At 39.5% G+C, this 21193-nt stretch overlaps 1 protein-coding gene across 1 annotated transcript in view; it reads right to left on the bottom strand.

The window, feature by feature from the left end:
* Positions 1 to 646: 646 nt before the first annotated feature.
* Positions 647 to 21193, bottom strand: part of RST1 (ARM repeat superfamily protein) — a 486537-nt gene continuing 465990 nt past the window's right edge. Inside the window, exon 25 of the mRNA XM_089458753.1 lies at positions 647 to 1172. Within this exon, the coding sequence (XP_089314879.1) occupies positions 810 to 1172 (363 nt within the window). The 3' untranslated portion in view covers positions 647 to 809. The remainder of the gene's footprint in view (positions 1173 to 21193) is intronic.

The following is a 21193-nucleotide window of genomic DNA, read 5'->3' on the forward strand; positions in this document are numbered from 1 at the left end:
GGCATAAAAAAGTTATACACATTTTGCAGTCTTATGTTGGTGTTGAAGATTTTACTGAATATCAATTGGTTTCATCATTTCTTTTAAAAATATGGTGAATCTATGGTTTTGTAAAATCTATGATGCTTCTGAAGGAACGTGAGGCAAGAATATGATGCAACTTAAATGATTGTGGATCTTAAATGTTTAGAATAAAACTATAAATAATTAAAGTGAAAAAAGGATGAATACCCCACTATGTTAATCATGTGTTAAAATCATCCTCTTTTTACCTCTTTGAATGTTCCTTTGAAAGATAGATTCACACGCTTAAAACATTCTAGGTTCTAGTTTATCCCACCCACAGTATGTGGCATTTACAGGGACCAGTGGAGACATTTTTCCATCCCTAAACTGTTTTGTTGAAATCCATTAGATTGAATATTCAGTATATCAACATGATTCTATACTCGTTACCCCATCTTTATCTCATATGTAATTATATACTTTCAACTATCAACTGGAATGCAGGAAAACACGATTAGTTTCTATCAATCAGCATTGCCAATTTATGTAAATGCCGTTATTTTGAAAATGCTTTAGCTCTCTAATATAATAGAGCACGCTGTAAGAAATTACTATAGATTATATGCCGATTCACTGGATATTCTATAAACCTTCTAAGGTCAGTGAGGCATTGTACATTATTCCATCCCCTCGAATTCTGTTTAACATTTGAAACTGGTTGACGGAAATTTGCAAGTGTCTGTCTATGAAATCCAAATTCAAGTTACTAATTAGGGATTTTAGAACACGAGTTTGGATGATAACTATACAATATTAGTATTTACCAGTTTAAAGTGAACATCAAATGACAAATGATCTTTAAGTGAAATACATGTCTGGTGCAAAATATGTAGAAGAAGGCTACAAACTTTCTTTTCATCTCTGTCAATGTAATCTATGGAATCTATGCATTCTCCTTTTTGCAAAGATATTTGCCAGTTGCAGATTCGATCTATTAAACTTAACAATTTCTGTACAACTAAAACAAGGACAGAGCTCCAACTGATATCGAGAAATATGGAAGAGAAAGTGAAAGGTAGGTCTTGCAGCACTGACATTGGGTCCAAAATGAGGCATGCAGCATAAGGGCTCCAACTACCAGTAAGAAGACCGAGGAATCTCAATGCCTGTAAAACAAGTGAAATGTGAGAAACAGAGAGAATATATACAGTGGAGTGCCATTCAATGCACTACATACTCATTTTAACAGAATCCTCTCTCTCTCTCTCTCTCTCTCTCTCTCTCTACTGCACGCATGCACAGTGCAATACTATATGTCTATTGTTAAATGAAATAAAAATGACAAAACAGAACAATTCAGCTAAAGCAGGCATTTCTGTTACAAATGCTTTCATATATTGCACATACTGTTGCCTTTCCTATGCAAGTTGTTTCAATTAGAACTATGCCAAAGAGCTCAGATATACAAATATAAGTGTCAGAAGTAGAACACAATTTTTTTGGACAAAGCCTTATGGCTTAGCATGGCACTGAAAATCCAACTGTAAGAAATATCTTAGAGTAACCCTCTTTCACTTTTGCCCCTCATTAGTTCATACAATCTCCCATGCCTGACTGACTTGTCCTTCCTTTGCAAACATCTCTTTCCACCATGTCTTGAGGAAATTTAATGGTTGGGTGGACAAACAAACAAACAAGGGAGCAATATCTATAGAGGGCCTGTTTTATCTTGAAGCACAAGGAGTCTCCCATAAATTGATCCTATGGAAACCTTAAGTATAGTCTACTCAAGTCCCGTTAATTTTGAAATAAAAGACTGGTGTTTGGAAACATTTGGCAACAAAGGCTTTGGACAGATGTCATGGACTCATTCCCTCCCTAATTCCTTCAGTTGTGTTATTCATCTGCCCTCCCATCCTTGGCACGAGCTACAATCCTCACACAACACAATTAATCCTCTCAAATCGGTTTTGACAAGCTTGCACAGGGGTTAATCAAATTGAAGTTGAGAGCCATAAGCATGAAGCAGTTTGTGTTTCTGCTACCTCTCATTCTCCTCTGTTAAGAATCAACCATGCCCATTCTCTGTCGTCTACTACTTCCAGGGAGCCATGGATCCCAATTCCCCATAATAAATGGCCTTGGGTAACCAATTTAGAAAGGAAGTTGATGGTCTACGAGCAGTTCTCTCTCTTCAAGATGCTCAATTTCTCACATTCAACGGACTATCATTGTCATCCTCTCTGAGGTTCAACCAGGCCAGTGGCATGGAGGAGACATCTTTGAACAGTTAGCCTCTCTGTGACTATAGGCAAAAGGAAGTTTTAAACAATTTGCCCCAGTCCAACTGACATAAGAACAAAGTGCTTGAGACCATCAGAGCCATCCACAAGTTAAAAAGAGATTCAAGGCACCATTCACCCTCAACCAGACAACTGACCAAATCACTCAGGCATCATCCCCTTAGGACATGCAGAGCAGAGTTGAAGCTGTAGAGGATGTCTCACCATGAGGCATAGTTTTAAAAACTGGTCGGCTTGAACCAGAAACTGGTCAAATTGGCTGGTTCATTGGCCGACTGGGTCAAACTGGCACAAAAACCCGGTTCAAGCCTCCGTTTCACCCAAAAATCAGAAAAACCTACCCTAACTGGCCGGTTTATGGTCAAACCAGCGGATTCTGTCCTAAACCGGCCGGTTCATTGCCAAGGCTACGACAGACCCACATGGCGTGGTTTAGGAAGGTTCCAGGGTATTTTGGAGGGAAAATAAGGGTTGTTTCCCTCCAAAAACACCCTCTCGAAGCCTTTAAAAGGAGCTTACCCCTCTCATTTGTCTCACACATCTCATTTGGAGTTTTTGTGAGTTTGATTGGGAGCTTGGAGAGTGTTGAGTTTTCGCTGGGGTAGTCATCTTGAAGGCTTGGAGTTGGAGTTATTTTGGAGATAGTGTGGAGATAGTTTGGAGCTGTCAAAAGAGTTGGCATCTTCAAGAGGAGGCTAAGGAAGCTAATTTGCATTTCCAGGTAAGGATTTTCACTTGAAAAATTCCTCATTTCACCGCTGTCCATGTATAAATTTTTTATGTGTTCTATGTTATCAAATCTCTAGTTCTATGCTATCAAATTTTGTAGGCTACAATGTGCATTTTTTTCCTAAATTTAGCTTTGGTTTTCCATTTTTCTTAGCTGCAATTTTCTTTTAAATGACAGATTTCTTTGCAAATTTTAATTATTTCAAGCCAACATGGCTCCAAAAGCCAAGGACAATGCATGGGCTCATTGTGATTTGATTGATGGAAAAATGATATGCAAATTTTGCAATAAACCTATTGGAGGTGGGGGTATTCTTAGATTGAAACAACACTTCGCTGGGATAAGAGGCCAAGTAAAGCCATGTGAAGCACCAAATGAAGTGTTAGGTCCTGTTAGGGCAAAATACCTTTCCAAGTTTGAAAAGTTTGAGGAGAATAAGGCTAGGGAGAAGGCCATCCAAGATGAAATTGCAAGGAAGAGGGAATTATTAGAAGCCATGAAAGAGAGTGGGTATGATGATTATGAGATTCAAGACTTCTCTTCTATCCCTTCCACCAATGACCCCTTTCACTATGTTCCTCCTCTTGGCCAACAATCTAAAGGAACAAAGAGAACAAACATCCAGAGTTATTTCTCATCCTCTGCCACCATTGCCTTTGCTAATCCCACTTCCTCTCCAGCCAAGTTGTTAACCCACTTTCGATCAACATTCGAAAAACAATGCAAAGAAACTTCTTATCAACACATTGCTAGATGGTGGTATGATGCAAATATCCCATTTAATGCTGCTCACTCACCTTATTAACAAACCATGTGGGACTCTGTTATAGCTGATTTGAGGGGAGCTCTTTTGCAAAAAGAGATTTCTTCCATTAATGAGTATTTGGCCAAGTATAGAGAGTCATGGCTCAAAACAAGTTGTTCCATCATGTCAGATGGATGGACCGATGGAAAGAATCGCACTATCATTAATTTCCTTATTTCATGGCCTCAAGGAACCATATTTTTTAGATCAATTGATGCACTTGATAAGGTGAAGGATGAAACCCTTCTATTTGAGCTTTTGGATTACATAATTTAGGAAGAGGGGAAGCAGAATGTTGTGCAGATCATCACAGATAACGCCTCAAACTATGTTCTTGCTGGAAAGATGCTTGAGTCCAAATATAAGACCATATTTTGGACTCCATGTGCTGCACATTGCATAGACCTCATGCTTGAGGACATAGGCAAAGTGGAGTGGGTCAAAAACACTATAGAGCATGCCAAGTGCATTACAAAATACATTTACAACCACTCATGGGTATTGAGCCTAACGAGAAAAAACACTGGAGGCAAAGAGCTTGTTAGGCCTGCAATTACGAGATTTGCAACTCACTTCCTCACGTTGCAATGTCTCAATTCTCAACAAAAAAACCTGTAGAAAATGTTTTCTTTTGATGATTGGACTAAATCTCGGTGGGCTCGTAGACAAGATGGAAAATACACCCAAAAGAAAGTTTTTGACAATTATTTTCGGAAAAAGGTCTATAGAGCTTGTGAAAATTACCAAGCCCCTTGTTAAGGTGCTAAGGATGGTGGATGGGGAAAAATTGGCCATGGGCTACATTTATGAGGCTATGGATCAGGCAAAGGAGCAGATACGGGCAACTTACAAGGATAGGTTAGCTAAATATGGCCATATATGGGAGATCATTGATAACAGATGGAAAAATCAACTCCATCATCCTATACATGCAACTGGGTATTTTTTGAACCCAAAGTATCATTATAAAGCTCAGCTAGGAGATTTACAGGATGGGGAGGTCAGAGCTAGATTGATTGATTGCTTGGAGCGCATGGTCCCTATCCATGCAAACCAGTTGGAAATACATAAACAACTTACTCTTTTCAGTATGGCAGCTGGTACCTTTGGAAAACTTGGCAAAGATGGCAAGAGATGTGGATCAACCAAGTAAGCAATTCCAATTTGTTTTTCTTTTCAAGTTAAATTGTTTACAAATCTACAATTCAAATTATCTATAAATACTTGTAATTTGTAAATAAGTAATGAAATGAACTAAGTTAGTAATTAATGTCTTTTTCTTTGCAACACATTGGTGGGAGTCATTTGGCAGCCAATGTCCTTAATTGCAAAAGTTTGCAATTAGAGTCCTCAACCAAACTTGCAGTGCTTCAGGTTGTGAGCGCAGTTGGTATGTTTTTGAACTTATACACATGAAGAAGAGAAACCGTTTGGAACAAAAACAGTTAAATGATCTTGTCTTCGTGCAATACAACCTTCGACTAAGGCGGAACCAAATGATGAACAAAACACCTGATCTAGATCCCATTGTGTTGGACGATATTGATCCAACATCAGAATGGGTGGAGGAGACTGAAGATCCTGTGTTTGATGCTAATTTTGATATTGACATGGCATTAGCAGGGGATGAAGCAGATTTGGTGGCGCCATCAGAACCAGGATTAGTAGCCGCATCAAGGAAAGGCAAACAACCAATGGAAGGCACTAGTCATGCAACTCGACCAACTTGTGCTTCCATTAGGTCCACTTCTATTGTTATTGGTGGCAGTGCTACTGAGGTTGCAGATGAGGCTGAGGCATCCTTAGACTCTGAACTAGACGATGTCTATGTAGCTCATGATGATGATCCTGTGTCTAGTAGTGGTGATGAATTTGATGATTGATCATGTGTAGACTTGTAGTAGGCCAATGGCCTCATAGCTTGTAGCATTATTTTTGGACTTTATAGACCATTTAGAGCCTCATTGCTTATGTATTTTGTTGATGATATGTATTGCACTCGATGCCATTTTGATATATTCACCTTTACATGGTATAAATATGAGCAAACTTAGCATATTTTGTCTCTATTGGCTTGGAATCATGGTTTAAATCTTAAAAATAGTTTTTCTTCATTAAAAATTAATTATTTAATGTATTTTTTTAAAAACCGGTTCATTGATATTTGACCAGTCTCGGTTTGACAGGTTCCGGTTTGAAACTCGGTTTATTAGGTGGACCGGTCCGGTCACTGGTTCCAGTTTTTAAAACTATGCCATGAGGAGATGAAGACCAACCCCGCTGGTAGATACGTATTTCAAATCTATGGGCTTGCTAGTAGTTTCATAAAAATAATCCTAGTAGGTTAGTTTGTAGTCTGATAAATAAAAGGGAAGAACTTTTATTTTGGATTGTATGATTGGCAACAAAAAACTCTTTAGTCTCTGCCTTTTTCCATTCCAGCGTTATGTCTATGTTCTGTATTTAGAATGTCTGATTCAACGGCCAGCCATAGTCCTCATTTTCATTAATACATAATAGTTGTTATTGTTTTAAAAAACACCAGATACACTTTTGGTAAGTGTTATGTATTCTATGCTAACTAGTAACAAGAGAATTGCATATACTGTACAATGACGCTTTACTCTTACTCCAAATCCTTGGATGCACGAAAAGAACACAAATATATAGAGAAATTTTTTGCCTTGTGGAATTGGAAAGTTGTTTATTGGAATCTTGCATCCCATGAAACAACTACTACTTAGCATGTAAATCCAACATTATGTTTTTGTCACTTGTTGCCAATAAACTTTGGCCTAGTCCATCATAGGAAATTCCAAAGGAAAAATTGAAAGGGACGAACCCGTGTTGCAAGAAATGCTCCCCCTCCCCAACACTTCTCACCTTGGAACCATGCTTTTAGCAGGAGCACCTTTGGGAGCACATTTAAGACCTTTTGGGCATGCTCCTTGCCAGTTTTGGAGCGTGTCGCTCCCACAAACGCTCCCAAAGCTAAGGAGCGCACTCCAAAGGCATTTCGTAGATGCTTCCAAGGCACTCCCTAGACCCTTCTTGGATGCTCTCTAGGTGCTCTTTGGATGCTCCCTAATGGTAATGTTATTCTATCACACATGAGGGTATGTGATTGAATTTAATCAAGAGCACAGAGCCCTTCATGTACCTTAGCATTGGTCGTGTTGCATGTTGAACTCCTCTTTCATGGACACAACAAAAAAATACCCTTCACTCAAAACAAAATCATTGATCAAGCATGTTAATCTTTTTCTACCATATTTTAAGGATTGGATTAGGCAATTTCATCAAAATTGAGTGGTGCTGATTGATGTCCCTAGAGGATCAAGGTAGAGGCAAAGGCTAGACAAGAGGAAAAGAATGAAAGGCGATACTAATGATGAGGATCTCAATATAAGCAGTGGTGGAACATTGCTTGTCAAAGAGTGGTGGAAATTGCATGGCAATGTTACCCCACAACTACAACATTTGGTAACTTGGGTGCTTCCACAATCGTTGAACACTCCTATTGTAGAGAGGTGTTTAACAACTAGCTCAATTTACTATTTTGGATTTGTTACCCACCAAAAGTGGTTAACCGCATAGGAGAAAACTTTTCTCCTATCTTGTATAGCTAACTAGCCAACAACCCAAGACATTGCTCAGTTATGATGATATGTTACATCCCTCCACCACTTGCACAGGTCATACACCTCTCACCATCCAACATTCCTCTTGGATTAAGGTGGGCTACCACTTGACAGGTACTTTAACCATTTTGGCATACAAACAACCAGCAAAATATCTTTATAAAATATGTGATTTTGGAGGGCAGATGGGTTAGAGAGTTAGAGAATATGTGAGAGTTGATTGACGTGTTCTTCATTAATTACTTGACACATAGAAGAGCTGATGTGAAGTAGATTTGAGGAGGAGGAGAAACAAAGACAAAGATGGAGGTATGCAGATTTATAGATCAGGTAACCAACACATTGTTTTCCTTATGTATCAGGGGATTGTAGTCTCCTTTCAAGTTGCAGCTTGATAAATGATAGGTCGGACCCTGTTGAGGTAGAAGCCTCCTGTGGGTTGTAGCCTGCAAAAAACTAGTTGGAAGTTGGAGATTCCTTGCATGTTGTAACTTGCAGAAAGATCGAGGTAGTGGCCTCCTGTAGGTTGGAGCCTACAAAAAAGCATATGTCATAAGGGAGTAGGAGCTTGCCTTTGCATCACAAAAATAATAAAATTGTGATTTTCTCCCTTTATGGGTTTCCAATTATAAAGTTATATGTGTCCATATGTGTTGCTTTTATGTGCTGATGTGATAGTTTTGGTTTACTTATTACTTGCTGTTTGCATATTAAATCTGCTGGTCCTTATGTATCAATCTGCTCATATAATGGTTCATTTAATGAGTTTAAATAAAATCAAATTAATGTCCATGAATGTACTAAACTGATTCATCCCCCCCCCCTCTCAGTTTAGTCAAGTTTTCATTAGAATGAAGAACATGCTTTGACTAGAAAAATAATAATAATAATAATAAATTTCTTTTCCTTCTTTTTGCTTTTTACAAGAAATACATATTGATACAAGTACAAAGATAATAATGAAGACCGAACCTAGCTACATTTTTTAGCAACACCTTCACAACTTCCCATTTTTAAAAAAATTAAACACCCTTTTAAAAAAAGTATTTAGTTATTATTGCAATTAACTATTGCAGCGTATGGTTATGGGATTTTAAAAGGTAGGCGTATGGGTGTGATCGTACGAAATGATATGGTGCAATAATGCATACTTTAGTATGGTGTGGCTACAACAGGCAGCGAGGGTGGCTGACTGTAAATGTACTAGATAGTTAAAAACTAGGATAACAGATGTAGCACGAGCAACAAATGTAGCCGACAACACGGGATGACAACGTGGACTAGGTCGAACAGGGCTGATAGTCGACAACAGTTGCTAGAAAATTGGTGGCTGCAAGTAAATGTTTGTGGATTTAAGACAACAGACGACAAAGAGAGGGTAAGATGACAGGGACAGTGACAACAAATGATGACACAAGGAAAGCCGACTATGTACGACAATTTTTTTATTTTTATTTTTTTACAATTATTATTATTATTTTTAATACTATATATACTTTTTTTCTAATATATAGTCATCTTTTTCCTTTAAATTTTTTTTTTCCTCGTTAATGACCAACGACCAATTTTTTTTTTTAAATGACCAAAAGTCAACTTCAATTTCTAGTGATCAAAGGCCAAAATCTGGCTGTCAAGCTGTAGGAGAAACTCCAAAATCTTCGAGTTTGGGGTAAAAGCTTGGCCAATCACTGGGATCAGATAACACGGTTCTGATACCAAGGTAACATACATGGTTCGTATACACAATGAAATATTCAGAATATCTGGGATATTGTAATATCCATAATAGGCAAAGTAATGTTTACATATAAGAATGCTGATTGTATAAGAGATATGAGATATTATGTTACATTTGAGGGCCCACTTATATACATGTCCTTAGAGACATGCCTCTTCAATATACTAATTATTACTTAATTAATCATTATCATGATTATTTATATATATTATATTCATAACAAACTTCTTGTTAAGGTTTGTTTATTTTTCACCTACTGAAGAATAACTGGTAAATTTCTTGTTAGCAATTTTTATTCCACCCACTAAAAATAGGAGTTAAAACTTCACCTATTGAAGAATAAGTGATTTCACCTATTGAAAGATAGATGGATACACCTACGAAAGAACTGTTACCACAAAATCTAGTGGGCCCTAAGGAGGGAAAGACTATAGGACAAAGAGCTAGACTAGATGATAACAATGGGACAATGGCCCACTATCACCTCAACCAATGTCCCCTGCTCTTTACGAACTTTCACTGATGGGAAGAGTCTTGGTGGGATGATAATCACCTTTTGATAGATATTCTAAGGTTTTGGTACTAGGTGATGAGGTAAGACCTCTCAAAGGGAAGTTCTTTGTGATAATATGACCCTTCTAAATGTACTTTTCTCCCTCTACGAGACCTATAAAGAACTTGTGCAAGATCTATGGTTTCGTGAATTATCGTGGACAAAAGTACTCCCGAGATCAAGATAAGTAGGAGAAAGGGCTTCTTATGATTTACTTTACCAAGTACTAAGCTCATACAACCCTCAAAGAAGTCCCCAAGTTAAGGAAATGCATGCTAAGGTTTCCCTCTTAGGGTACATCTAGGGCAAGAGATTTTACGGATGAAGACGCATGGGATGCTTGCCAAACTTTGAGGTCTTGTAGATAAGACCCTAGGCTTGGTGTCTATGCTCTTAGAGTCCACCAATCCTTCCCGTAATGCAATTCGTTCTATGCCCTAGCCTAACCGTCTTATTGAAGGGGACCAAAATTTAGAAGAGGAAATTTATGGAGAAGAAGGAAGTTTGATCACCAAAGGCTTGGGCCAATGCCTTGTCTTTTGGGCATATGGAGTCTTAAATGCTTTAGATTAGCCAAAATTGTCCTTAAGGAGGTCAAGAATTGATGCGCTAGGTACCAACCCTCAACAATTACTCACTCAAGAATTATGGAGTTTTATGGAGAAAACAATATTTTCACCACTAGGAATATTCATCACATGACATGCTACGAGTAATATATGCAATTGCCAACCAAATAACTTTCAAAATTTATCTTCACAAAATTAGGGCACAATATAGCATTAATCTAGTTGCAACAATTCCATACATTAGACATTATTTCAAGAACCAAACATCAACAAAAAGCACTTACAAGATGACAACATGATATATCCATGCACAATTCAAGAGATAGCTCCAAAGAAGATCGAAATTCAGCTCCAAATATTGAAATGCATCCAAGATCATCCAATAACCAATCCAAGAACAATTGCAAATTTGCTAAGAAGGCCAAAATTCCCAAGTGATGATGATGATCGATACAAATGAGGCTATGTTCTATTTATATGAGTCCTACTAGGTCAAATTATGCCTATGAGCCCCCTAACATTATAAAAATGGGCAAGGTACATCCCTTAGTTACAAGCTGACCAAGTAGCTTTACAAAATATGAATTAGCCATCCAAATGCAAGCTGAAATGATGACATCAAGCTGATGTAGGGCCATTGGAAGGCAACGTTGAGTCTTTTTTGTGCCAAATTGTGAGAGATGGCTCCATAAATCTCAAACAAGGGGATGACCCATCTCCATGTAAATCATCAAGTGGGCCCCAATTTGTGATTGGGGCACAAAAATTGGTCTCATGAGTCTCTTGATGAATGAATAGTGTTATGAACAAAGTTTATACTTCACAATAATCATCAAAACGCTTCGAATAGGAAGATGTCCATTAAGGATACAAGTATATATAAAATGTATGAATGAGAATATGATCATTGTTACAATTGAGGGCCCTTCATGAATGGTCATGTCCTTAGAGACATGCCTCTTCAGTAACTAATTATTTTTATGATTATTATTTATTTATATTTTATTTGTAACAAGAACCAAACTTCAACAAAAAGCACTTACAAGATGACAACATGATATATCCATCCACAATTCAAGTGATAGCTCTAGAGAAGATCAAAATTCAGCTCCAAATATCAAAATGCATCCAAGATCATCCAATAGCCAATCCAAGAACAAGCGCGAATTTGATAAGAAGGCCAAAATTCCCAAGTGATGATGATGATCGATACAAATGAAGCTATGTTCTATTTATATGAGTCCTACTAGGTCAAATTATGCATATGAGCCCCATAACATTATAAAATTGGGCAAGATACATCCCTTGGTCACAAGCCGACCAAGTAGCTTTACAAAATATGAATTAGCCATCCAAATGCAAGCCGAAATGATGACATCAAGTTGATGTAGGGACATTGGAAGGCAATGTTGAGTCTTTTGTTGATTTGGGGTAGCATCAGATGTGCACTAGCCATGAAAATTGGTGGAGAGGCTAACGCACATGAGATCTCCAAGACCCAGAAATGGTTTGGGGAAATTCCGCCCAGTTAGAGAGATATTAACATAATTAATATTTTTAATGGAGTTCCTAAGTCTAGACTTAGGAAAATTAAAATATTAATGGTTATTAATATAAAACTGGGTGAGAATGTTCTAAATGACATGGATCAAGCCAAATCTAATCTTAGCCGTTGTTTAGGGACTTAATTTCGGCCGTTGAAGACTCAACAGGAAAAGTATAAGAGGACGCTTGAGGGTCAGTTGGAGATACACCAAGATTGATCAGTCAATTCGATTTTCTGGAGTAAGGTTTCTTGAGAAAATTCGAACAAGTGATCTGAGTTGCAGCAAGGGGCAGTGAGTACATAGCAGAGAGGTAGAGATAGTGCTAGAGGGCCAACGCAGTGATTGAAGAGGCTACGCAGAGCTAATAGGAGCCACGTAGAGGGCTAGAGAGATTGCGTAGAGGCTAGCAGGGCCTGCGTGGGTAATGCAGAGGGCCAAAGAGCTGACGCAGAGAGGCAGAGGGCTGACGCAGGGGGTTCTAGAGCTATGTAGAGGCTAGCAGGGCTGACGCAGAGCCTTGGAGAAGTGCTGGAAGGATTTTCGTGGGGCAGACTTGCTGAATATCTGCTTCCGAAGAGAGGTATTACTGCCAGATAGAAATCTCTGTTGGGTGAACCAGTTTGGCACCCTAGTTGTACTCAAGAAAGCTGCTTAATAATAAAACCCTCAGAACTGCTGCACCGGTTTTCCCAAGTTGGGTTTTTCCAGGGACAATTGTCCAAAAATAACGGTGCCCCTTGTGTGTTTGTCTATTATTTTAGTTGACGATCTGTTTGTGAGTTGAGACTGCATTTGTGTTTATTTTCAGTATTTATATGGTTAAATAACTTGTTAAGGAATAAACAAGTAGGTGAAATAAACCAGATAATGCAGGAAGAATTTATAACGTGTTAGACTTAGAAATTTCAACATCTTTTTGTGCCAAAATATGAGAGAGGGCTCCATAAATCTTGAACAAGGGGATGGCCCCTTAATCTCCATGTAAATCATCATGTGGGCCCCAATTTGTGTTTGAGGCACAAAAATTGGTCTCATGGGCCTCCTAATGGAAGAATAGTTTTATGAAAAAAGTTCGTACTTCACAATAATCTTCAAAACACTTCGAATACGAAGATGTCCATTGAGGATACAAGTATATATAAAATATATAAATGAGAATATGATGATTGTTACAATTGAGGGCCCACTTATATACCTAGGAAGGTGCCCCTTCATGAATGATCATGTCTTTAGAGACATGCCTCTTCAGTAACTAATTATTATTATGATTACTATTTATTTATAGTATTTTTTATATATTTTATTCATAACAAATAGCTTGTAATGCTCCACTGCTGAGAGCTTTGACGATGGTGCCTGCCCTCACATGTCTCAAGGTGTGAGACAAACCTCCTCTGGGACTTGGATCAACTGCCACACCACGTGGTAAATGCTAAGCCAACTGGGGCACACTGGTCCATGTGCATCATTACATGAATAATGTGGGGCAATGAGTAGACTGCCGAGGGTATTAAAGGTGCCCATGGAGTGAAATGATGCTCTGCACATGATGGGAGTCCCATGGCTCTTAATGCTTCACCTGGGGGTGTCAATATGATCCTATGGTGGACTTGGGTCCCAATTAAGTTTCCCAACCCATGATGAAACCACTTGACAATTAAATATAACGTCCAGTGCCGCATCCACACCATCAGGTACAATAATTTATTAGTTTATCTAAGTGAACCAAGCTTGATTAACCAAGCTTGTTAATCAAGGGCACATTGAGACTTCATATTGGGCTTCCCTTCCAAATTTGGGGTTTTAATCTTGTAATAGTGTTATATTCCTAGGTAGGAGTGGTTAATAAACAACCTTATTAGGTGTTCCCAACCCCTAAGGGGAAAGACAGGTCCCTGGAACATCCTTCAATTAATGGGTGGCACATGAATGATGATGAAATAGATGGGGTCACAAGGGTCTCAAGGCCAAATGCCATGGGTACAAGGATAGCAATAATGAGGGATGTCCACATATTGGGTGTATAGATGTAGGAGGAAGCAACCGTGGATACATGAGTTACCCTGGCCTTTTTTTTTTCACCCTTCTTTATTTGCCTTTTGCTTTTTCTTGATTTTTCTTTGTATTACTGCTTGGGGCTCTAGGAAATAAGAGTATGTCGTGTATGATGTGAAGCAATTATTACCCCTTAAGGTGGAGCAGTTCATCACCCACTAAGAGTTAGGACGTGCATGGGTTCCTTAATGATGTGGAGGTACTCATGGGGACCTAGGAACCAGGGTGATGGCCATGATAAAGGGGTAGAGCTCATGTTTGGATTTTGCCCACATGCTAATTAATGTCCCGACCAACTTTTGCATTTTATAATATTCTTTTCTTTTTGTTTCTTGCTTGTGGCCATGATGTACTTTTATCTTTATTTTAGCTACATCAACCTTCGGGGAAACATTTCAAGCCCAACCTAGATATGTGGACAAGGGAAAGGGGTGTGCCAATGCCTTGTGGACCTAGTGGTCATGTGGACCTAGAGAAGGAAAATGATGAAATAGGGATTGTAATGTGCGAAGAGGAGTGAAAAATGTGGAACAAGAAACGAGACCACACTACCGTGTGAAAATTCCTAGATCTAACAATCTCAGGAATCCTACTGCAACCAACTAAATCTACTTCACCTAGATTGTAAATTACATTACAAGCTTATTTTAGATTTCTTCTTGAAACATTGAAGTAAATTACTGAAGCAGCCTACACTAAATTAAATATGATTTTGAAACATAGAAACTAAGTAAGGAAAATAGAAACACATAACACATCGTTCTTTTTGGACAATAGTCCCTAGAAAAACCCAATGCGGGAAAACCGGTGCAGAATTAAGCAGGAGGAAATCTGAGTACAATTCTAGGATGCTCAACTAGCAAACCGATAAAGAGAGAACACTGAACAAAAGATTGGTGAAATGATCTCACCCTGTCACTGGAGAATCAGTGACTGATCCTGCTGAACGAGAGGCTTTGCGTCACCCTCTGCGTGGTCTCTGCACAAAACTGCGTCACTCCTGACAGTTTCTACGTTACCCCTCTTGGGTATTACGCTGCCCCTCTTCTGGATCCTTTGCTAGCTGGGAAGATCGAACTTATGCCTGCCGGACTCACACCTCGGCTTCCGGCAGCTAAAACTTGACTTCCCTTAGTAGGAAACTCAACTTCCCTTCAAGGTTTGCATTGCCTCAGCGTCAGCACTGCGTGGGCTAGCGTCAGCCTTCTTCTGGACATCTTTTTGTCCTCCCTCTGCCTTGTACTCTCTAGAAATTCCTTCTTTCGGATTCTCACTACCCCTCTACTGCAAGAAATCTCAATCGATTTTTCCTCCTGAGAACTTCTCACTTTAGAAAATCGATTTTCTTGATCTCTCAGTGAGTCTTCCAAATGACCCTCAAGCCCCTTCTTAAAACTTTCTGTTGGACAACCAATGGCCTAGATTAAATCTTAATCAAAGGCTCAGATCATTTTGGCTTGATCCGTGTCTTTTTCTAGAAGTTTCACCCATGATTAGATTAATACCCATTAATATTTTAAATTTTCTAGGTTTAGACTTGGGAAACCCATAAAAAATATTAATTATTTTAATAAAATCACTTTTGGGTGGAATTTCCCAAAACGCTTTCTGGGTTCTTTGGAATGCACGTGCCCAAGCCTCCCTGCAAAATTTGAGGCTTAGAGCACATTCGATGCTACCCCAAATCAACACTCCCTCTTAGCGAGGAATGTGTTCTAGCAATACACTACTACTGCACACTGCTCTGACTCTGAAGCATCATCCTTTGCACTGCTGATAATTGACATGCTGTCCACCAACTACTGTGCTGCTACTGCAACTGTACTACTTCCTTTGACACTGCCACTGCTAATGCTACATCTGTACTACAACTCCCTCTCAAATGCTGCATCTGCTATGCTGCTAGCACTGCCACTGCTAACACTGCATTCGTACTGCAACTCAGTTGCTGAGAGAAGCAACTGAAAACACCCAAAACTGGACAAGTATCCAGTGGATACACCTCGGTGCTGAAAGCCTGACTGCTGCTAGTCCCATGTTGTCTTCTGAAGCCATTGCGCTGCTGAAGCTCTGCACTGCTGCCTCTCTGCCTTGCGCTGCTCACGTTCTGGCACTACTAACTACTGTATCTGTCGAATCAACACTCCATGGCACCAACTGAAAACTCCTCCATCCCGTTACTACTGATCATGGGCTCCCGTAGCAAGGTGATGATCCAAGAGGTGGCTTCCTCAAGGATTCTGCCCATCTGTAGCTCTATCGAACTACAATTCTATATCAGCTCACCTCCCTCCTGGAAGTATCTTGGCAATCATGGTGAACTCCTCCTATTCGATCTTTGCAGCTGCAACCTTAGGATCGTGCTTCTCATCCTTGTCCTTTTTCTTCAAAGGGCAATGGGATGCATAGTGGCCCATCTCGCCACATCTGAAACACTTCACTTTGGAGACGTCCTTCTTTCATCTTTGTTGCCCCTGCTGCCCCTTCGATGCAAGGGCTACATTATCCTCCTCATCCTTGGGCTTCGACCCACTGCTGCTGCTGCTTCCGTCAAGTTTGACCTTGACCAGGTCTCTCCTTAGCGCTTCTTGTTTTAGAGCAGCCCACATCTCATCCCAATTCGACAATGCTTCTCTGCCTAGGATACTCTGGACAAAAACTTGCCATTCATCCCAGATGAAATTTAGAGCCAGTCTCACTAACTTCGAATCTTGAGGTGTGTGCCCTATAGCTGACAACTCATCACGGGTCTCCTTCAGTTTCGTGAGGAATGGATCCACACGTTCTCCCTTCTGCATCTGAGCAGATCTCAACTTTTGTTCCAAGTACATCTTCTGCTGCTCGGAAGATCCTTGATACAATGTGGCTAAGACATCCCACATTTCCTCTACTAGCAATGTGACATACAACATGATCCTTGACTCCATCCGGGATCATCCTCTTCGCCTTCGTCATCTCAACTCTGTACTTCTTCAGTGTATCTGCATCCGTAGGGACAAATACCACAATATCAACATACGTCTTGAGGGCATGCTCATCTAGAAGGAAAGCCATTCTAGCCTTCCAAATGACATAGTTGGAAGCCCCATCCCATCTGTCTTGATCCCTCAAGCCACTAGTTGCCATATCCTCCGAAAATTGTCGAACAACTCCCTCTTTCTCCCTACTGTGTAGCTTCTAGGTTGGCTTACGCACTCCCTGATGGAGCTAGTAAATTTGCTGCTCCTCTGCTGCCCAGTAACTGAGAAATACTGATTTCCTCGGCAAGAAATCACTAAGGAAGTATTCCCTCACTATGCGATCTGCTTCTTCCTTTCGACGACTTTTCTGCCCAGCACTCAACTCGCAGAAAACTGCGTCCCTCTAGCTTTGCGTGGCTCCCTTTGCCTTGGAAAATTCTCGATCCGACAGTGTTACCTCTCTGTCAGCTCACTCAGAGAGAGACACACATGAAAATATAGCCCTCCTAGCTAGAATTGCGCAATCCCTCAAGGGATTCGAGCTGCTGCTTGCTGCAGCAAGTTGGCCCTTGCTTCAATGCTAGATTTTCTCTTCCTTGTTTCACATCAACGCTCTGATACCATGTGAAAATTCCTAGATCTAACAATCTCAGGAATCCTATTGCAGCGAACTGAATCTACTTCACCTAGATTGTAAATTACATTACAATCTTATTTCAAATTTCTTCTTGAAACATTGAAGTAAATTACTGAAGCAGCCTACACCAAATTAAATATGATTTTGAAACATAGAAACTGAGCAAGGAAAATAGAAACACATAGGACACCGTTATTTTTGGACAATAGTCCCCGGAAAAACCCAATGCGGGAAAACTGGTGCAACAACTTTGAGGGTTTTATTATTATGCAGGAGGAAATCTGAGTACAATTCTAGGATGCTTAACTAGTAATCTGATAGAGAGAAAACACTGAACAAAAGACTAGTGAAATAATCTCACCCTGTCACTGGATAATCAGTGGCTGATCCTACTGAACTAGAGGCTCTGCGTCACCCTTTGCGCAGAACTACGTCACTCCCGACAGCTTCTACGTTACCCCTCCTGGGTATTACGCTGCTGAAAAAATCGAACCTCTGCCTCCTAGACTCACACCTCGGCTTCTGGCAACTAAAACTTGACTTCTCTTAGTAGGAAACTTAACTTCCCTTCAAGGTTTGCGTTGCATCTACGTCAACATTGCGTGGGCCAGCGTCAACATTCCTCGGACGTCTTTCTGTCCTCCCTCTGCCTTGTACTCTTTGGAAATTCTTTTTTTTTTTTTTTTTCGGATTCTCACTGCCTCTTTGTTGCAAGAAATCTCCTCAATCGATTTTTCCTCCTGAGAACTTCACTTCAGAAAATCGATTTTCTTGATCTCCTAAAGTGTCTTCCAAATAACCCTCAAGCCCCTTCTTATATCTTTCTGTTGGACAACCAACGACCTAGATTAAATCTTAATCAAAGGCTCAAATAGTTTTGGCTTGATTCGTGTCTTTTTCTAGAAGTTTCACCCATGATTAGATTAATACCCATTAATATTTTAATTTTCCTAAGTTTAGACTTAGGAACCCCATTAAAAATATTAATTATTTTAATAAAATTACTTATGGATGGAATTTCCCAAAACGCTTTTGGGTTCTTTGGAATGCATGTGCCCAAGCCTCCTTGCAAAATTTGAGGCTTAGAGCACATCCAACGCTACCCCAAATAAACATATCGAAATCAGGGTTTCCCAAGTAGTGCCCTTTTTAAACTCATAGGTCAATGGGGGAGATTCCACAGAACTAGGATTGAAGATTAACCCCCCATTTAAGGTGAGGGAACAAAATGTGAAAATTTCTTAATTAGAATCCCTACTGCAGCAACTGATAATGTTTCTTCTATTTGTTAAATTAATCAACCAAATTATTTGCAGTTTCCTACGATAAATATCAAAACATATACACTGCAGCCTTCACTTAATTAAATATTACGCAGAAACAAGACACTGAGCAAGAAAGAAAATACAAGACAAATGACACCATTGTTTTTGGACAAATGTCCCAAGAAAAACCCAATGCGGGAAAACCAGTGCAACAGTTCTGAAGGTTTATTATTATTAAGCAGTAACAAATTCTGAATACATCTTTGAATACCTCAAGGGTTATTTAGTTACAGAGAGAGAAATACTGGTAGAAAGATTTGTGAGATGACCTCACACAATCACTGAAAAAAATCCTGGTTGATTTGAACATTGGATGAGGTGCCTTTGGCAGGCCCTGCGCTGCCTCTGCGCAGTCCTCATGCAATCCCTGCGTCAATCCCTCTAGGCACTGCGTCACCCAACCAACTGATTGATTTGCTGCTCAGAGTCACTGCTCTTAGCCTCCCGGTCTCACACCCCAGCTCCCAGCTTCTGAAATTGAATTTGCTACAAAATTTTGGACTCTCTCTCACCCTCTACACTGCCTCTGCGTGGTCCTGTGTCAACCTCTATGTGAGAGCTGCTGGATCACTTTGCCTCTCTCTGCTTATGATTCTCCGGCTGAGAAAATCTCTCTCTCTCTCTACGGATGCTATCCCCGCCCTTCAACAACAAGAAATCTACTCGAACAAAATTTCCTCTCCAGAACTTCTCACTTTAGAAATTTGATCTCTTGATCTCTAGGTGTGTTTTCCAAACGACCCTCAAGCTTAAATAATCTTCTCGTTGACATTCAACGACCTAGATTAAAAGCTAATCAATGGCTAAGATCATTTTAGCTTGATCCTCGTCTTCTTCTAGAAGTTGCATCCACAATTAGATTAATACGCATTAATATTTTTAATTTCCTAAGTTTAGACTTAGGGTCCCATTAAAAATATTAATTATTTTAATAAAATTGTCGTGGTGCCTAGACATTCTGTGACAACATTTTTTGGTGCTGTTTTCGGGGATCGATTTATTGGGCCTTGGCTCTACGATATTCATCTTTCATCTTTCTATCATTCATTTTAGCCGGCAACGCCAACATTTTTTGGCACCGTTGCCGGGGACATTTTATTCTCAGCATTTCAACAACATTTCCTCATCATTCTTCTCATTTCTCATCTTTTCATTTGAGCCGGTAACGACAACATTTTTTGGCATCATTTGATCTTTTCATCTTTCGTCATCTCATTAATCTTTTCATCTACACTTTTAGCACCTGGACACATCGGTTCGTTTCTTGTTTGGGTGGCGACTCCACTTATTCATCCATTATTTCTTAGACAAGAAACCCTCCCTTATATCCAGTTGTTTGCCTTTTGGATCTTAGAGCTAGATTCATGTTCAAGTGGCGACTCCACTTCTTTCATTTCTTACAAGAATTTCTACTAGAAGCTCGCTTCTTGTGGATCTCTTGATTTTCTTGAGCAGGGGTCTCTCTCTAGCATCCATTTGGTCCCTCCTTATCCCTTCAAGCAAGTCATCATGGATGATTCATTTACCCCGTGTCATTTTACTGATTTTCTCCATGATATGCCGGAAGAGGCCATTCATAAATTGCCTTTGTTCTCGGGTGGTGATTCAGTCGCTGTTAGAAAGCATCTATGCAGGTTTACTCATACAATAATCAAATATTGTAGTTCTCCCCAATATAAACATGAAGATGTCAAAATGCGTCTATTTGCCTTTTCTTTAGAGGGTGATGCTTTGAATTGGTTTCATAATTGTCCTGAAGATTCTTTCGCTTCTTTACAAGACATCATCAATGCTTTTACAGATAGATATGGTGATCAAGGTAGCTTGCCTTGTGCCCCTAACATTATGCAACAAAATGAGAGTGATCTTGTAAAGGATCCAGCTGTCAATGAAAGATTTCAAGACAATTCTCCATATCAGAATGTGCCATCCACTTGTACCATTGCAGGACGAATCCATGATAGTGGAAAAGCAGGAACAAGTTATCAAATCAGTGTCGACAGTGAAAGGGAGAATGATAAGCATCTTATAGAAGAACTAAAGCAGTTGGTTAAAGACATGCAGTTCAGTCAAACACAACTGGTAAAAAATATGGAGCTTAATCAAGAAAAATTTATAACTGATTACGTGAAGGATATGAGAACTTTGTACACTCAATTGGAAAAACGTGATGAGGAGATGGAAATCATGAAAATTAAACACTCCGATCACGTAACCACTGTAGTAGAAAAGTGTGCTCAGAATATGGAGAATATGAGGACCGACATGCAGAGTCAGCGTGCTAAAGAAATGGAAACCATAAAAGCTAATCATGACAGGGAAAT

Source organism: Pinus tabuliformis, chromosome 7 (assembly GCF_031772625.1).
Source record: "Pinus tabuliformis cultivar Carrire ecotype Pingquan chromosome 7, CPIR1, whole genome shotgun sequence".
NCBI classification, from domain to species: Eukaryota; Viridiplantae; Streptophyta; class Pinopsida; order Pinales; family Pinaceae; genus Pinus; species Pinus tabuliformis.